At 41.5% G+C, this 19,941-nt stretch overlaps 2 protein-coding genes across 2 annotated transcripts in view; both read left to right on the forward strand.

The window, feature by feature from the left end:
• Positions 1–3,417, forward strand: part of LOC126372671 (farnesoate epoxidase-like) — a 15,277-nt gene extending 11,860 nt beyond the window's left edge. The window contains exons 9-10 of the mRNA XM_050018520.1: positions 238–376; positions 2,383–3,417. Coding sequence (XP_049874477.1) covers positions 238–376; positions 2,383–2,606 — 363 coding nt within the window. The 3' untranslated portion in view covers positions 2,607–3,417. The remainder of the gene's footprint in view (positions 1–237; positions 377–2,382) is intronic.
• Positions 3,418–3,939: 522 nt separating this feature from the next.
• Positions 3,940–17,658, forward strand: LOC126372339 (equilibrative nucleoside transporter 4). Its single transcript, XM_050018040.1, has 10 exons — positions 3,940–4,106; positions 4,865–5,019; positions 6,730–6,933; positions 7,090–7,328; positions 12,900–12,972; positions 14,037–14,246; positions 14,735–14,922; positions 15,227–15,355; positions 16,501–16,612; positions 17,406–17,658. The coding sequence occupies exons 1-10, from the start codon at positions 3,940–3,942 to the stop codon at positions 17,585–17,587; spliced, it is 1,659 nt and encodes a 552-aa protein (XP_049873997.1). The 3' UTR covers positions 17,588–17,658.
• Positions 17,659–19,941: the final 2,283 nt, after the last annotated feature.

The raw sequence follows: 19,941 nt of genomic DNA on the forward strand, positions 1-19,941 counted from the left end.
AGCTGCAATGCATCATACAAACTGTCATTCTCCGTCCCGCAACGCCTAAACGTCGTCACCTGAACACTCCATCCAAAAATCTCGTTTTTAATAAGACCCAGAAGGGGTGAGGTAAATCTGCCTCGGCCGATACGAATTGGTGCGGGGTGGAGAGTTACAGTACGCAGTACTCTTCTTTACTCTATGACATCGGCTTAACACCCGATTGTCTTTGAACAGAGCATACTACAATTTCAGGGAACGTTCGTCCTTCTTGCAATGTATGACCTACATAACGGCAGTCATTGGAAGGACCCTCAGGAGTTCAGACCGGAGCGGTTCCTGACCAAAGACGGGAACCTCATTCAGGACGAGTGGCTGATGCCTTTTGGCATGGGTAAGGAGTACAACAACAATAATAAGCTAGGAGGGTTAAAAAGGCCACATTAAAGCAATTCATCTAAAAAGCAATATTGCTATTTGACATTTGTGTACATACTTACTTTCATATGTCAAAATTGCAATATTGCTTTTATAGATGAATTGCTTTGTAACTCCCCTGGTCAAAGTCAGACTTTACCGATTTAACTTTCTCTTTGTAATAATCTCCTTGTTCATCACTTGCTTCTTCTCGCGTTGCAATGTCAATGATCATACCTACTCTCTAGACTCAGTTTACATTACCCGCGAAAAGTTCTGGATATCAGTATACGTACCCACTATTGTCTAGCAAGAAAGTTCTGAATAGGCTATCAGATGCTTATTTATTTGAAGGGGTTTTTGGCGAGACTTATTGTAGATTTTCCGGACAAAAGAGGAGCGCTGAGGGTTTTAACTAGGTTTATTGGGAAGTGTTACCACTTCAGGCGTTTTCATATCAGTTTTAAGACGAATATCTCTTATGTATGTAGGATTACAAAATACTTATGATTAACAACACTTAGGTAGGCAACACCCAACGTAAATTCTTGAGGTAGGTACAGGTAAAGATAAGAAATAAAAATTATCATTTAAGTACTTACCTACCTATCATAATTTATGTTAATACTTATTAGATTAATTCACACAGTTCACTATAGGTAGGTAGACACTTTAACAGGTACGTACCTAGCTTGACCCAAGCGTATTTTAAAAACTTATAAATAAAAGTGAGGAGCTCGGTGGCGCAGCGGTAAACGCGCTCGGTCTGCGATTTTTGAAGTTAAGCAAATTTCGCAAAGGCCGGTCATAGGATGGGTTACCACAAAAAAAAAGTTTTGATCTCGAACTCCTCCGTGCTTCGGAAGGCACGTTAAGCCGTTGGTCCCGGCTGCATTAGCAGTCGTTAATAGCCATCAATCCGCACTGGGCCCGCGTGATGGTTTAAGGCCCGATCTCCCTATTCATCCATAGGGAAGGCCCGTGCCCCAGCAGTGGGGACGTTAATGGGCTGATTATGATGATGATAAGTAAAAGTAATAATAAGTACTACTGCTTAGTATTAGTATTAATATTAGGTTTTTTTTAATGTACGACCTTTACATTTTAGGAAGCGGTCAAGGAATGTCACGGTATCAATGTTGGCATTAATATCTATCTCAATCAAACATGTGTTGTTACCTTTTATTTTTATAACTTTGCTTTAAAGACATAAATGATATTGCAAACATAAAATACCTAAATATAAAATAAGTAACTACTACAAAAACAATAAATAAGAGCTTAGGGTACCGATGCAGATTCCAGTTTCAGTCTTTTTATAGAGAAGTCTTTATTATTAATAGGTCACGACACTCGACAAAAAACTAAATATTTATTTTGACTCACAAACAAAAAGTATACTTAGCTAAAGTAGGTAGGTACCTATACATTTAAAATCTGTAATTTGCCCTCCAAATGTACCCTAAGGGGCATTTGGGACAGGATCGTGAAGTGTGTGTGTACATGTTCTGTGACAAAAATAAATTATTCTGAACTGCTAAATAAAAATAGGTCTAACACTAATGTCATGTTTTAACATTTAACTTAAAACGAATATAAATCAAGTACAGTAAGTAAAGTAATTTGATTCCGTACTTCGGAGGGCACGTTAATCCGTTGGTCCCGGCTATTAGCCGTAAAAACACCTCCTACAACCCGCATTGGAGCAGCGTGGTGGAGTATGTTACAATACCCCCTCCGGTTGATTGAGGGGAGGCCTGTGCCCAGCAGTGGGACGTATAGTGGGCTGTTTATGTAAATCAAGTGTCAAAGTATAAAAAAAGAAACAATAACAATAAGTTGGATATTTTATCACGGTCTTTATGAACGTGCGTTTTCAATTATTTTTTTGCGTTTTTAAATTTCTTAATAATGTATTTTATTTATTTTGACTGTACCTACCTAATTAGAAATAAACCATTGAAACTATTCTCTTAACACCAGGGAAGAGACGCTGCATTGGAGAAGGTCTGGCCAGGTCGGAGCTGTTCATGTTCCTGACCTACATTCTGCAGAAGTTTCACCTGAAGATCCCAGAGGGAGACCCACTTCCCGCCACTGAGCCTATCGAAGGAGTATCACTCTCGGCCAAACCATTTAAAATTGTTTTTGAACCTAGAATAAAAACTAGATATAGTGGGAGGAGACCTAGTTTAGTTACAGCGTAAAATGTGACGCTGACGTCTTTTCGATGAGACGAGCGGCCCGGGGCACTGGATTATTGATGCGGTTACATTTCAATACGAAATCTCGCCTCACCTATTCTGTATACAATAAGTATTATTTAAATATGTTACTTACTGACTAATATAAATGTATCGTCGCCTTATAGTGAATACCTACAACTTAAGCGCCTTTTAACAAAATCACATTGTGATATGATCTTCTTCAAGAAAACCTCGATTTCACTGACACCACTTATATTTTATTTTTGACGTGTCTTATTGTAGATCTGCCGCAGATGGCATTAACTACTTGGCCGGAAACTGACACCACAATATTTAACCTGAACTGAAACTAACGCGTCTAGCATTATTCCGTTATTTTTTTTTTCACAAGATTAGCTGAATATTTGACAGGTCTGGTTTTTTACAGAAGCGACTGCCTGTCTGACCTTCCAACCCGCGATGGAAAAATCAGCCCAATACAGGTTAGGTCACATACTAACAAAAATGCATTTCTCGAGAATGTGGGTTTCCTCACGATGATTTCCTTCACGCTGGGCGTGTGATAATCATTTATGATCCAAACATGAATTCGAAAACAAATTGTGCTGGATTCGAATGCGACCTCAAAGTGAGAGGCAAGCGTTCTACCAACTGGGCTACCACGGCTCCTCCGAAACTAACGCGTCTATTGCCAGGTTTTGTTAACAAAAATCACAGCCGAATGTGCCTTCGTTTTTCAAAAAAGCGCTTACGTTGTTTTCACTATAAGGCGACAGTGTTCGTTGTTATCCACTAATTGTATCCACAGGTAAAGGACTTTGTTCACGAATCAGTATTCGTTACGTATAGAGTAATAAAGGCGAATGTTAAACGAACTTGTTTTATTCAACGCCCCTTCACTAAAAATCAATGCAAAACACGCATGCGCGGAAACGGGCCTTGCCTTCGCTGTCAAGATAGGCCGGCGATTATTTGTTGATAGAAAATAGTGCACATGAACAAATCGTAACATGAAATTAACGTTTATGTTACTAATATTACGAAAGTGCCACAGCTAGGTACAAAACTTTAGGGAAGTGAGACCAATCTGTGAACGAATACGCATTCAATCCTATTTCCTTTCTGTTATTCCAAGTGCCCGTCCTTCTTATGAAAAATAAACAAAAGACATCTCAATATTTCGAAGTTCGAATCAGCAATTGTTTTAAAAAGAAACATTTGACAACATGATAACATGATCTTTGCAATGCAACTTGTTATAATTGGCGGACTGTAAGCAAAATGCTGGGATTAACAGTTACATAAAGGAGATGGGAGAGTGAATTGGGGGAAAATGAACGAGACGTTAGGTCGCGGGTATGCCCGCATTGAAGCGATCCGCGCGGCTAGGGGAGAGCTGGCTAACATGGCAGACCCTGCCGCTCCTCCACCTGACAGGTACAACTCTGTCTATCTCACGCTGTTCGTCGCAGGCGCAGCTTTCCTACTACCATTTAATAGGTGAGTACACATATACCATTACGACACCTACATCAGTGCTTGCTTTATTAATACTTACTCCAATGAAAAAGTTTATCATTTGTTAACCATGATTATTTTTTCACACTGAAAAAAACTGCGATATTGGGACAATGCTAAATGCGGGATTTTGTTTATGGATTCATATAAAGTACAGCTATGAGGAGCTCGGTGGTGCAGCGGTAAACGCGCTCGGTCTGCGATTGTTGAAGTTCAGCTACTTTCGCAAAGGCCGGTCATAGGATGGGTGACCACAAAAAAAAAGTTTTCATCTCGAGCTCCTCCGTGCTTCGGAAGGCACGTTAAGCCGTTGGTCCCACTGGGTCCGCGTGATGGTTTAAGGCCCGATCTCCCTATTCATCCATAGGGAAGGTCCGTGCCCCAGCAGTGGGGACGTTAAATAAATGTTAATGGGCTGATGATGATGATAAAGTACAGCGCCTGGGCCGCTGGTGCCGTTTTCCCGATTATGTGAGTATCATAGCACAGTATCGCTTACGCCTGTATCTCCGAAGGGGTAAGCAGAGGTGTCTGACCTTCAGCGAGTTTATCCATGATACTTACGTTGAATAAATGACTCTGATTGTATAGTATACATCCACTCGTTCCCAGCTATGTTTTAAATCTCATCCATATGATAGGGGACGGGCCTATTGGCATCGCTTACTTTTGTTATTATTCAACCCACGTACTGAATGATACTTTCCACAGGCGTTTCATCCAAACCATCTTTATTTCAGTTTCATCATGGCGGTGGATTACTTTCAGCATCACTATCCGAACACGACGATCATGTTCGATATGTCTACGGTGTACATCGCCTCGGCCTGCGTCGCCGTCGTTACCAACAACTTGTTGTTAGACTTGTTTACTTACAACACTAGGATCACTTTTGGTAAGTAGAACCAGGATAAAATAAGGAATCACATCAAATAATGAATTCATAGAATAAGGAATCACATCCCCCTAGCATTATCCCGTTTTTCATAAAGTCCGCTTACCTAACCTGAAGATTTGACAGGTCCGGTTTTTTTCAGAGGCGACTGCCTGTCTGACCTTCCAACCCGCGAAGGAAAAACCAGCCCAATACAGGTCAGGTTACATACCTCTGAAAATGGATTTCTCGGGAATGTAGCTTCCCCCACGATGTTTGCCTTCACTATGATCCAAACATGAATTCGAAAACAAATTCGACAATCATTGGTTTAAGCCTGTGCTGGAACATGCGACCTCAAAGTGAGAGGCAAGCGTTCTACCAACTGGGCTACCACGGCTTTCCATAATTTTTCTTCGACTTTTCCATAGAATAAGGAATAATAATACTACGTATAGAACGGCAACTCTCCGCTCCCCACCAGCGGCTGAGGGTTGAGTGCAGTCCTCGGCTCAGAGCGTTGTCTGAGGATTATTGAAAGAGGATATTTGAAAGATTTATAGATAGCGATAAGCGCTGAATGAGGGAAATCGACGACCACGCCGGCGTGGTCGGTATCTTGGTTCTGAAGTGTTTGTTGTCGCGAGCTGATTGGCCGCCTCTATGACTAGAGTAATCGGGCCGTCGGGAATTTAAAACTAAAGCAAACTAAAGTAAGACTCAGAGGGGTAAGGTCGACGCCCGATTCGAGTTGGTACCACTTTATACGTAAAAACGTTAGGAGTATTGTATGACACGGTAAAAACATAAATCCCTACGCATTGCAGTGTATGTATCGCCCCGTCGAAGAATAGTTCAACAGCGAATCGGTCGTAGGTGAACAGTCGCGAAATCGTAGACATCGCACTTGGACGATTTTTTCTAATAGTTCCGGCCATCACCACATTCTTCAATACCAAGTGTTGATATCCCACTAAAACTAAATGACCCATTACAGACTATGAATATTACCTAGTGATGCATAATGAATGTAACATAGAGCTGTACAATTCTTCCTCAAATTCCTCACTCGATTCATTTTCGTATCCAACGCAATTTGTACTTAACTTACCTACCCACTTAAAAGTCTGTCCTATAGCGGGTACTCGGAAAGGATATAAAAATGCCAATATGACCTCTGATAACAGCTTGGAGTACCTACTTATTGTTATTGACCCAAATGAAAATAAGTTCGCCTTTATATACGATACACATATCTACACAATATTTTTGCGATAAGTCTGCTTCCGCACTTACTCGACTTTGCGTCTCGGGAAAAGAAGTGACGCCCGGAGGCGGTACTTACCTACTCTTGGCTTAAGAACTTGTGACGTTAATTCGGCTTCTGGACTACCGCGGCTTTTACAGCTGCAGCCTCAAAAATAATCATCCTGACGCTAAAGGGACTGGAAGAGAGAGAAGAATTGTCACTTAGTTTCTAAAGTCAAAGGTTTTAAGGTATTTAGGTAAGGTTTTAAAGGGTTTAGGTATTTAGGTGGTAGGTTTTTAGGTATTTTAGTCACAGTAAGTTTTTTTAATAATGCTCTTAGCTACGCTACATCTCTATCTTAATCGTGTTACTCGAGGCAAACGCCTGCACAATGAGCAGTTACCACTTACTTTACGCTTATACTAAAAAAATATTATTCTAAATTCATAGGTACTCTAAAACCTCTTATTTTACCATTTCAGGTATTTTAGTCTCGCTAGCTACGATGTTGTTTGTAGCCGTCTGCAACATAGGCTGGGACGGGTTTTCTACGAGGGTCTCGTACACCATCAACCTGGTGGCTATTGGAGTGGTGGCGTTTGGTTGCACTGTGCAACAGGCCTCGTACTACGGATTCACTGGCTGCCTACCTCCGCGGTATACCCAGGCCGTGATGGCTGGAGAAAGTAAGTGCTGTATATTGTACTTATACTATTGTACTGTGTGTATTGTACTTATCTATTATCTCACTCTCTTACGCACACGAGCTGTTTGTTGTTAAAATTATTAGAGTGATCAATTATTTTAGTTCATTTGAATAATTGCTCGTTTATGACAAACAGGCGCGGCTGGTTTCTGGGTGTCACTCGACCGAATCGTAACCAAATATGGGTTTCGGCAACCTCGACGAAGCACGTTTATGTTCTTCGTGTTCTCCATCCTCATCCTCCTGGGCCACTCCATGCTACATCATGTGATGATGCGCCACCCACTGGTACAACACTACTTACGGCTCACCAACGAATCGAGACATCGACGACGTATCCAACTACACTTGAATCCTAATGAAGATGCCACTTTGGTTAGTATTGCTACTTATAAGTATAATTAAATAAAGGAGGGTTAAAGACGCCACATCGAAGCAATTTGACATTTGCGCCTACAAAAGTAAGTGCGCAATGCAAACAAATGTCACATAGGTGAATTGCTTCGATGTGGCATTTTAACCCGCCTGATGCCTAAGTAGGTCATCATCATCATCACCAGCCCATTAACGTCCCCACTACTGGGGCACAGGCCTTCCCTATGGATGGATAGGGAGATCGGGCCTTAAACCACCACGCGGGCCCAGTGCGGATTGGTGGTTATTAACGACTGCTAATGCAACCGGGACCAACGGCTTAACGTGCCTTCCGAAGCACGGAGGAGCTCGAGATGAAAACTTTTTTTTGTGGTCACCCATCCTATGACCGGCCTTTGCGAATGTTGCTTAACTTCAACAATCGCAGACCGAGCGCGTTTACCGCTGCGCCACCGAGCTCCTAAGTAGGTATAAGTAGTTAAACATAAACTCACGCCCGCAATCAATCAAAGACAACTTTTAGCCACTATTGATAAGAAGTCCTGAGATGAATATGATGAACCTTATGGAGACAGGGGATCAGTCCAAACGAAAAGAAAGGATTCTATATGTTTTATTCACTCCCAGTCCAGCATAGAAGCAATTAGTATTTATAGGTATTATGTTGCTTATGTTATGCCGGGATGTTTATAAAACTGATTTCGTCCTTTCTAACATAATCTCCGAACATAGGTTGGCCGAAGTAAAGATAACCTGATCAGGTTTCTGAACGGATCGGACCTGAGCTGTTACGCCACAGACTATGGTTAAATAATAAGGAGTAAGAACCGCAACTCTCCGCTCCCCACCAGCGTGTGAGCTAGAAACCTAGATTAACACCTCAAACCCCCCCACCCTCGGACATACTTATTTATTTATTTATTCAATCTTACAACTCTCATTACAGGTATGCACCCAATACGACAGTGAAGCAATCATAATATCATTGATAACAAATCGCAAACATGATGGCTTTTGCGAATTCACTCAGAGAGCAGCAGAATAAGTCAATTGTCTCTGCTACAATGTTAAGATTGCGCAATGCGCGTGTGAGCGGCGCCTGCCCGAGCAGGTTAGTGCGTGAGCGCGGCACCGCCAACAGGCTCGGCCGCCGCCGCCGCCACACGTACCGATCGGGCACGTTTAGCCCTATCAGCTGCAACACCTCCGGATTGTGCATCTTTCCTCGTAACAACTTAAATATATACTCTGCCAGGGCTGCGTCCCGCCGCGTCTCCAGCTTGGTGTACCCTACCATACCCAGGACGAATAGTGTAGGATACATCAACGGATAGAACGGGTAGACCCCGTACAGCCTCAGATATAAGAGGCGCGTGAATTTGTTCTGTACGCGTTCTAACATTAATTTATATTTTTGTTCGTGAGGCCCCCATACCATGGCATTGTACTCGAGATGACTCCTTACCAACGCGTCATACAGAGCCTTCACCGCCGCGATGTTCGTAAACTTGTATGTTTGTCGAAGTATGAAGCCTAAGTTTCTGTACGCTTTCTTGCAAATCTTAATGATGTGCTCACGAAACGTTAACTGCGTGTTCAGACTGACCCCGAGATCCCGCACTTCCGTGACCCGCTGCATAGGTACCGCTTCTACCTTATATTGGTTGTGCAGAGGAGATCTGGCTCGACTAAAAGTGATCACCGAGCATTTGGCCGCGTTAAAAAACAATTTGTTTGCGTGACTCCACTCCACCACACTATTTATGTCCCTCTGCAAGCGGTCGCAGTCTGACCTATCGTTTATAGCCAGCAGTAACTTAAGGTCGTCTGCAAATAATAAGCATTTACAATGCTTAACGACCTCCGGTAGGTCGTTTACCATCAAAATAAATTCAAGGGGCCCGAGATTACTACCTTGACTTATACCTGAACGAGTATAATACGGTTCAGACTCGTAACCGTTATAGTCAACGTACTGCCGCCTATCGCTCATATAATTTGCAAAGAGTTTGAGCAAGTGCGGAGCGTACCCTACGGTCGCGAGCTTCCTCAGCAAGATATCATTATCTACTGTGTCGAACGCCTTCCTAAAATCGAAGTACGCAGCATCTACCTGGTGTCCTGCATCAACCGCTGGAACCACGTATGTCATGAAGCTCAGCAGGTTGGTGGTAGTGCTGCGCGCCGGCCTGAACCCATGCTGCGCGTCCGCCAGTACGCCGCTCACCTGATTGTACACTTTGCTATAGATAGCTGACTCAAAGACCTTCGCCGGAGTTGACAATACAGCAACCGGCCGGTATCCACCAACCTCTGACCCCGCACTGCCCTTGGGCACAGGAATTACGCGTGTGGTTTTCCAACGAACGGGAATAATCGCATGCTCGATACATATATTAAAAATATGGTGTAGTGGTTCGGCCATTACGCGCCTGCAATCCCTAAACAAGAAAGCTGGTATGCCATCCGGACCAGTTGAAAGCTTCGGTTTAAGTCGCGCTAGCGCAACCCTAACATCCCGTAGGCTCAGGCTGTCCACCTGTACGCACGCGCTGCCCGGGCCGGCCGCCGCCGCTGCGGCTCTCACATCCAGTTTTGGCACTTCCTTGCTATATACTGATTGGAAAAACAACGCAAATTCTTTAGCACATTCCTGGTCGTTTAGAATTTCTCCGTCTCGCATTATGTTTCGCTTATTTCCTGTACCCCTTTTAGACCTAATATATTCCCAAAATGACTTTGGATCTTTAGAAAACCTAGTCTGTAATATTTTACGATACTCCTCGTGCACAAAGTTAATTTCTTGCTTAACCATCGCTCGGCATCGCGCAAACTCTTCATAATCAATTCTCGATTTAGTCGTTTTATGTTGTTTATGAAGGTTAGCCTTTAACTTCAGATCCCTAATGATTTCACTCGTGTACCACACCGGATATACATACCTAGACATTTTTTTATTCTGCTTCTTTCTAGGAACACAATAATCCAAAATACCATACAACGCTTCATAGAAATAACTAAGCACTTCCTCTGGATTTTGCAAGTTATACATTACACTCCAATCGAAATCCGCTAGCATTGTATACAGACACTCAAAATCCGCCTTATTAAAATTCCACTTCGGGCGCTTATTGCTGTTTCGCTCTAACGGATCAAAAGGGGGGGCAGTATCTGTCGTCGCACACCTACTTACCGGCACTGTTACCGCCAACGGAGGATGTTGCGGGTCCACCGGCACTATCACCTCATCCGCGATACACACACTGACCTCGCCCACTTTCAACGAACTCAACACTAGATCTAATTTGCGCAGATTACAATTAACCACCTCACTGTTCTGAGTCAATTCGCAAAAGGACATAAAGTAACTAAAATAATTATTAACATTTTCGCTACTCGACGAAAAGATTAAAATCACCTATTACAATAATATTACTATAAGACACACACAATTGTTCTAATACATTAAACAGTGTCGTGTACTCCGCATCACTACTTTTAGGCGGAATGTAAACAACACAACATAAGAAAAAACATCTATCTCGAGAATGCACAGTAGCACAAACCAGTTCGAAGTTGTGTTCATCAATGTTTATGTCACTCGGTATTGCAACCGGTCGTAGTTCAAGACGCTGTGTGGCCACGAGAAACGCGCCACCTTGCTTTCGCCCATCCACTCTGTCGCAGCGTATAATTTGATAGCCGGGTGGTATAATTTCTGCATCCTGTATAGAGTCATTGCACCCGCTTTCTGTCACTGCAATTAAATCTGCCCTGCAGGAAACTATGTTATTATAAAACACGCTTAGTTTTGTCCGCAGACCTGCAACATTTTGGTAATATATATCAATACTTCTATTTCCTTTGTTTCTTAAAGTTTGCTTTTCGAAACCAAATAAACTCACTGAATTCTGCGTTTACTGGCCATATCTCTGGTTGATTAATCTTCGCATACAATGTTTCGGATACTGAGATTACAAATGACGAGTAGTCTCTCTCTGTTTTAGGTTTAAGTTTTTCCACTTCTATTGCAGCTTCATGACCACAGACGGCTTTCAAATGGGATTTTATTTTTTCTACCGTAGTTTCAGGGTGTAAACGCCAGACATGGAGGCACTTTTTTCTTTCCATAGCCTGTAATTCCGTCACGCCGGCGTTCACTCCCACCTTCACTTCAGCGGATCGAAATTTCCTATTTCTCTTATTATTATTCCCGACCGTTTTCCAACCTTCAGTATCAGCTTCGATTCCACTTTTTCCTGGCTCATCAGTATTCGGTAACCGTGATTGCTCCTTGACTGGGTTACTTTGAGACAATAGGCTAGAGTCCGCTATTCCCGCTGGTTTAGTGGCCCTACTTGAGTCTTTAACTACCGACTTTGAGGTTTTGTTTGGTCGCGGAGTTTTGCGTACTTTCTCAGCAAATGTTTCGGTAACTTGTGCCGTTGTCTTTACTGCATCATTTAGTGATTGGATAGAGCCCGTCAATTGCTGTGTGGTATCATTTAGCACTTTTTGCTGAATCTCAAGCACTGTATCTCCTCCTAAGTTATTCACTAATACCTTCATCTCAGCCTTCAAGTTCTTCAAACCGTCCTTCATATAACTACAAACTTCTTCAATCTGTATGATGGCTTTAGATTGAGCGTCGAGGCGAGTAATTACATCAAGACGGAACTTTTTGAACTCCACTAGCAAATCTTCGCTTTCTGTCAGTACTTCCGGCGGAGTTTTCATACGGCTGCCGCGCTGAGTATTGACATTTCTACTCTGCATTTCTTCTATGTCATCCTGTACTGTGCCTGCCGCTTCGACCGCTGGTGTAAACTTTACCGGAGTGTTGTCCTTGTTCTCGCGCGGTACTTTACTCACGCAGACCGGACACCTCATTGTTTCTTCCAGGTGTTTCTTATGCTCACGGTATGTAGCTGATGTAATATTAAGGCATGTGTAATGATACAGCCTTTTGCAGTTCGAGCAGCAAATTCTCTGTCCTTGCTGTATGGGACCATCGCAAGCGAAACACTTCATCGTGGTAGGTAGTTAGCGGTGGCGTTAAATTAAAAATTCGCGGAGCAACAGTGCACACGACCGTACCGGACGGTATCCGCGGAGAAAAAGAAACTAAAGACGTGAATCGTATGGCGTCAGACGTTACACACACAGACGCGCGTGTACGATAACGTTAATGTCTCTGTAAAACGAGGTTGTAAATAAATAAGTATCCTGAGTGTGCTATGGCTCACCTGACGTTCTACCCCGCGTGCCCTGACACCTTTGCGCGGGAGAAGCTTATGAAAGCTGTCCAATATGCTGTCCCGGTGGCAAAATACTGGGCTGAAAAAATCTGAATGTCATCGGAACGATGAGAGAACATAATAGACTATAAAAGGCGATGGTAGGCTGATCACATGTCACACGGTTCATCATACCCATCATATCAAAGTGGCTGCAAGTTGTCTCCTTATTCCTGTAGCTCTGCCTACCCCGTTTGAAGTTACGGGCTTGAGAGTATTTGTTATTTTTTATATTACATTAAGGCAACAACTTATTTGCGTAATTTGGTTTCAGATGGAAAGCGAAGCAGGTGAACCAAGTTACGGTGTATTAAAAATACAAAGCCCAGCTTCTACTGTAGGTCAAGGTATTCGTAACTGAACACACAAAATTATAACTTCACGGCAAAAGCAAAGGCGTCGCCAGTTATATCACAAATTAAGCTATTATTTTATATTAACACTTTAGCTGCTAGACCCCCATGTGACAAATATGAGCATTTGGAACCTCGAGGCGTGCGCTACGCACACGCGTAGCTATCACGAAAGATGTACCAATGAATGTGCTACCAACACGCCAACTGAGTCTCGCTGTCCACGCGAATGTGCGCACCGGTAACGCGTAGTGCGTTCATACAATGCATCGACGGACCGGCCGACGCGCCACGCCGATCCTTACAATCAAAGCAAAGGCGCCGCCAGTTATATCACAAATTAAGCTTTTGTTTTATATTATGTAGAGATTGATCAATTGTATATTTGCAACTTTTTATATCTTCTTCTTATTGGCTGATCCCTTGTAAAGTTGTCACCATAAGTTTCATCATTCTATCTTAGTACTTACTCCTTTTGTAGTTAGTGCCATAGGAAATTTTCTCTCCCGTGACACTACTGCACTACTAGTTGTGTTAAGTGGGTTGTGCTACGGGCAAAAAAGGTTTTACTTCGTGTTTTCTATTACTTGACAAAGGTCATCCTCTCACATTAATATAGGCCACTATTTTTAATGAAATTACCTACTTGTAACTGTTTAGTCACATCATATCAGGGGGCTTTGTCAGCTATAAAGAGAAGAGGGCAGCGATGGGAAGTGGGAATGTTCCCGTTGCAATAATTCTTTAATAGTAAGGACTTTGGCTGCTTTTCTTTTTCAAATTGTTCTTTCTTGTACTATGGTCTTATCTGCCTATAGGTTAGGTATATAGGTTAGGTAATAATGCTCTTTTTACATAAGTTTTGCGCCTTTTTTCCAAATTGGGAACATACCCGGGAACGGCACATCACTGCGAAGGATGTCACTCTAATCATGCTACGTTAAATAGGGTTAATGCTTGACTTTGACACCAGGGTTGGTCAGGTCGGGCAGCCATCTTACAACCGACACGAAATAAATAAGAAACCACAGGTCTTTAAGACAACAGCTATCTTCCAGGTGAAGCAGATACAAGCGCCTTCAGTTTCGCCAACCCCGTATACTCGCCCACTGCGACGGGTGCGCCCGCGCCGCTCGCGTCGCCGCCGCCCAGCGCCTCTGAACCCACAGCGTCCCCCTCTGCACTCCGCACTCCTCGCCCCTCTTACAAAGTTGAAGATGTTGTCTTCGAATCCCCAGAAAGGCCTACCTCGTGGAGAGCTTTCAAACGTAAGACTTGTGTAAAATATTTTATAAGTACTTACCATAAAATAAATATGAAGGTAATAGAGCCCTCTAGTCCGCTGCGTCATTGCGGAAATCGCTTTGTGAGACTGTCATTTGATTGGTAACGACATTGCAGGCTTGAAAATTCTGATTGCCCGGGCACGTTAGGATGTTAGTCCCGGCTATTAGCCGTAAAAAAAAACCTCCACAAACCCGAAGTGGAGCAGCGTGGTGAAGAATGCTCCGTACTTCCTCCGGTTGATTATTTATTTATTCATATGTATATAGACATTTGCAACATTACAGTAGAAACCATTGCGTTACAAACAAGAATCTAATGGGCCTAAAACTAATTTACAATATTACAATGATAAATTGAACAACAATAAAGGAAGGATACACAAAAATAACAAAACAATTGAAAGGAGGCCTGTGCCCAGCAGTATTAGGCTGTTTACATACGCACTACCCCCTAACGCTTTACATTTCAGGTGGCGTATTAGCTCGTTGGGCAGTAGCTCGAGCCATCTACCCGTACATGGTGTCGATAGGCCTGGTGTACTTCACCACCCTAAGCCTGTACCCTGGCATAGCGTCCGAGGTGCCTTCATGCAGACTCGGCTCCTGGATGCCTATCATCCTCATGTCCGCATTCAACTTCTTTGATTTCATTGGCAAGGTCAGTTTCTCATGTAAGGGTTGAACTACAGTTTGTCATGTAAGGGATCTGTAGTGATTGATGCTGAGAGCTAATGACTCACAAACTATTTTATACACCAAATAATTGCAGCAGAATTCAAAATAATTTAAGTGGATTGACTCCAAAGGTCTATACTCATTGGAATCAGCTTACAGCAGGTACAAAATAGTCTCGTCAAGTGCGTTTTTCCATGATGACAAAGAAAGTCACCATAGCGTCATCAGATGTTGTTTTAGCAAATAGCAGTTTTCCTAATAATTTCCATGCAATCGGTTATCTACAGATAGCAGCGGCGTGGCCGTATGAGTGGAGTCGTAGTCAGTTGTTGATGGCGAGTGGACTGCGGCTGCTGCTAGTGCCCCTACTCCTGTTATGTGCTGCTCCTCGACACTCGCCACATATCGTCGGTGACGTAAGTATTATACACCTTTATCATTCCTTAGGGCCCAACCAAAATGTTCCTATTCTACACTCGTTAATGTACCTATAACCCGCTGGGATCAAGACGCCTCGCCCATCGTCCTTGACACAAGGTGTTCATTTTAAACCTTCAAATAGCTTAAATTGGTTTGTTAAATGTTGTTTTATAAGCTGTTGGTTATCTAAAAACATATTGGCGAGTAATATTGTACCAAGTAATATGTTAACACATTCGCTACTTGGCCAGGTAATCCCGGCCTTTTCTGTTTCCATACCTGCCCATATTTAACCGATAACCTAGTTATGTACCCATTGTGCCTATCCCTTGGCTCCCAAATCAGTTACAAGAAAAACTGAGTACGAAAATCCTTCATTAACCTACTATTTTACACAGAAACAAACAGAATTTTAAAACAACAAAATTATGTGCATGATTTCACAATCAGTTTTTGAGAAACTAATTACTACACATACGCAAAACGTATGTGAACGAAATTAGACTTTAATATTGTTTAGTTTTTTCTGGAGTTGACTAGTTACGCGTAAACAAGCGACAAACACACCCTGTTTCTTGTTGTTTGATGTACCTATTGGGAATTATTCAATTAAACAAAGACTTAAGATGTTCCAAAGTCTAAAACATGACTTAGTAAACATATAATGAAACTTGTCGTTAAAGGTTATAAATAAAAACAACGGTTTATAAATAGCTATTTACCTACGTATAAAGTGGCAACAACCAAGAGTAAGTCTTCTTGAGTTCTGTAACTCTATCTACCCCAATTTCATATCTACCCTAATTTTATATCTAACTACGTATACCCCTTACCCAATCGTTTACGGCAACAAACACATGAAAAATCACCGCCTTAGACTCGTCAAAAAATAATACTTGTGAAATGACCTTACGAGGTTTTCACTATCGAGACCAGATTTTCACGATGTACTGTTTACTCAAATGTCCACTGTTCCTTTTTTATAAAATAATTACAAAAGTTTATTTTTGATAATTTACGTTATAAATAAATAAAAGGAGTACGAAAGGGCGGCCTTATAGCTCTACAGCTTTTTCCAGGGAACCATTATAAGGAGAATCTGTAATTTTGAAACTGTATTAGATACTCGTTTAATTTCCAGGTGTACCCCATAATGTTTTCTGTCGTCCTGGGTTTCACCAACGGTCTGTTTGGGTCAGTGCCAATGATAATGGCGCCATCACGCGTCGGCCGCGAGCATCGAGAGATAGCAGGTACCACAATACTAGTCAAAGACCTTTGGAGCACAAATGACAAACGTACTTAAGAAATATTATTAGTATTTAGTAAAGTAAGTCGTCTATCAAAACAGGGAAAAATATATGACGCTTTTGGCATGTTAACCACTGAAATAACCTGCATTATAGAGGAAGCTCGATATTGATGTTTATAAGAAATAAACGCTAAAAATGAATGTTTATAAGCTCGTTGTCTATGAGCTCTTAGTGAAGACTCGACTCCAAAGTGCAGAACACAGGCGAAGGGTAACTAGACGTCGGGAGGCATTCCATCCTTATGTTGTGGATATACCACTAATGCGAACAGCAAAGGACTGGAACTGTCTCCCGTCGTTTCTTTTTCCTCGTTATAATTTGGGAGTCTTCAAGGCTAGAGTGAATAAGCATTTGCTAGGTCTGTAAGCGCGATCCATCCTAGACCACATCGTAACTTACCATCAGGTGAGATTGTGGTCAAACGCGAGCCAATATTATTTAAAAAATAATAATATTCATATTTTTTTCGTACCTACCAACTGCAGTGCGTCCTCTTAGGCTACTTACCCCCCCCCCCCCCCCCCCCCAAGATATACGAGGCTGCATAGCGAGGAATGTGTTTGCTAAGAACCAATAGAATCGCTTCCTTATCCTATGGTCCCTCAGCGCAGCTCCTATGAATCAATTTAATTCGCTTCTAACAAACATTCCTCGCTACGCATCCGTATCTTTGGTGGAAACGGAGCCTTATATTCGATCGAACTTCTCCAAATTATTATTTTTACAATTTCAGGTAATATGATGACTTTATCATACAACGGTGGTTTACTGTCCGGGTCCCTGGTATCTTACTTATTGTTAAGCATGTTAGGCGAGCCCGCGGGAGCGCCGTGTCGCTTATACCCGACTCCACCACTCCCCACACTACCGCCAGTGACAACCGTTGCTACGAACCTCACTTCTCTACTGCATTAGACTATAAAAACAGAAAAACTGTTGAGAATTGACCTCTGGGGGCGATAAAACTCCATATTTAACAAAAAAATTAAAAAGAAGGGCGGAGGAAGGAGCTTACTCTCCTCGACAACCAACCACCAACAACCACCTCACCTCAACTAGAAACAAGTTTTATCCAGTTTCCGATACTTGTCGGCATAATTTCTGGACTTCCCAGACATTTTGTGAACCCTTATCTAATGAGTGTGCGCAAATGTTTGACAAGCCAAAGACTCTGTAACTAGTTTAGATAGGTACAGTAAACAAGGGTCGAAATGGTCCCGAGAGTGATCGAGTTATGAGCCCAGTCGTCAATTGTCATCTTCTTACTGCTTATTGTATACTTCAAATCAGATATAGGACATCGTGTTCCATTCCATGACATCAATACAATACCTAATTAAGCATTTCTTAACTCTAATCTTAAGCATAACTAGTACCTGCTAATTCTAAATACCTACTCGATTGATGTGTCTATTTGTTATTAATTGCTATGATGTTATGTAATAGTAGGCACCAGTTTTGACTGTTATTTTCTTTGAAATATATTTTGTTGATATTATGTAACTTATACGGTCGGTAATTCGGTGGCCTAAGCTTGACGGTCAGTCTATAATAGAGTTGATATTACCGTTAACCACCTTACCTGACTATTTTACTCGTCATATTTTAATGCGTATCCAAAAACTTAAAAGAGTTATGCAAAACTTTTGTAAGTATTTTATTGTTCTGATAACAAATAAAGTTATTGCTACTATAAAAAGTAAGGTATGGCAATGAACGGTTATATCAACTCTATATTATGTACTACCATCAAGTTTAAGTAATTATGCCACCGAATTTCCGATCTAGTTATATCTATAAGTGCTGTAATTTACGTCTAGGTAGATAGATATTATATATTTTGATATTTTTCATCACTGTATTCGAATGTATCGTATCTAAGTATTTGTAAGCGCTGATCGTAGTGTGATAGTAGAAGGAGACTGACATGATCTTTACTCATAAGTATGTTTGTAATAATCGAATGAATAAGTTTTTGAAATAACCATTCTTTAATAGTCCAGGTTTTTAAACTAAGGCTAAGGCTACACTGCAAGAGCTTAGCTTATTGCTAACTGCCTAGCGACGTCACCGATGTGCCGAGGTTTTTCTTGCAGCTTCTTTTCCCGGCTATACAGGTTGTGAGAAGCTGCAGTAGTTTTAGGCGGATGAGACGTTCGTTATGTAAAAAATGACGATTCAAAGAGTAACTATGTTAACTACTGAATAAAGATATTTATGAATTTAAATTTGTAGTCGGCCAATTTGTATAATGCCAATTTAATTTTACATGAAACTCACGCCCACTTCCCACCGGGGTGAGCAGAGACTATGAAATTTCATTTGCTTCGATCCTGACACACTTCTCTTGCTTCCCCCACATTCATCAATTGTTTCATATACGCACGCTGGTTCAGAGTAGATCGTACTAAACGTTTTCTAAGGGCGTCTGTCTCCAATTTGATCAATGTACGTCCTTCTAGGTGATAGGTAAAATAAGTATATTTATATACTTTTCGGAAAATCAACAGCATTAAATATTGCAGAAGTATATAGGATACTGACAACCTTGTATTTTTTTCCAATTCTGTTGGAATCCTAAAATTATGCGGATGCTTACGTAGTCGGTTGGTACGGTCACGAGCATTAATATGTATACACTTTGATAGCATGTCACATTAACTTTTGACAAATTGAACTGTAAGTCTCACTAAATGTCAAATATGTTAGTGCGACAGAGTCCTAAAGTGGGTACATTATATTGCTCATGACTGTACTTAGCAATAATGAAAGCTCTTGCAGTGTGTGTGGCCTTAGCCTTAAAGTAACATAACTTACATCAATTCGGCTACCTGTTACTTTTTTATGCTGTAGTTGGTTTAAATGTGGATATTACAGTTGTATATAGCATGTAAATAATGTCAACGTATACATATCCAAACATATGATCATGTAACGTTCCTCTGTATTAGTAAGTATCTTCGAATTGACTTTGCTCTTGTAAACTGATTAGGATATCTGCGAAACTATAGACATTACGCGTATGGATTTTACACCTGGTTTATTGTTCCTTATTTTATAGATGATGCTTCATTTGTTGCGTGAGGCATCAGTAACAATTTTATTTGCTCTTCCACTTTTTCTCGCATAGACACGACAAGGCGGGATAATACATAGCCGCATGACTATCTTAGGTTATCAGTAATATTTTTACAGAATTGCATTTTTTACCTATTAACCGTTTGTTAACGCAACACTTTTCCGAACAATACTTTAGCCGGGATTTTACT

Source organism: Pectinophora gossypiella, chromosome 14 (assembly GCF_024362695.1).
Source record: "Pectinophora gossypiella chromosome 14, ilPecGoss1.1, whole genome shotgun sequence".
Taxonomy (NCBI): Eukaryota; Metazoa; Arthropoda; class Insecta; order Lepidoptera; family Gelechiidae; genus Pectinophora; species Pectinophora gossypiella.

Coding starts and splice junctions, on each gene's coding strand:
- LOC126372339 (XM_050018040.1), top strand. CDS start 3,940: ATGAACGAGACGTTAGGTCGCGGGTATGCCCGCATTGAAGCGATCCGC. Junction 5,020..6,729: donor CAACACTAGGATCACTTTTG/GTAAGTAGAACC, acceptor TTACCATTTCAG/GTATTTTAGTCTCGCTAGCT. Junction 14,247..14,734: donor CTCGTGGAGAGCTTTCAAAC/GTAAGACTTGTG, acceptor TTTACATTTCAG/GTGGCGTATTAGCTCGTTGG.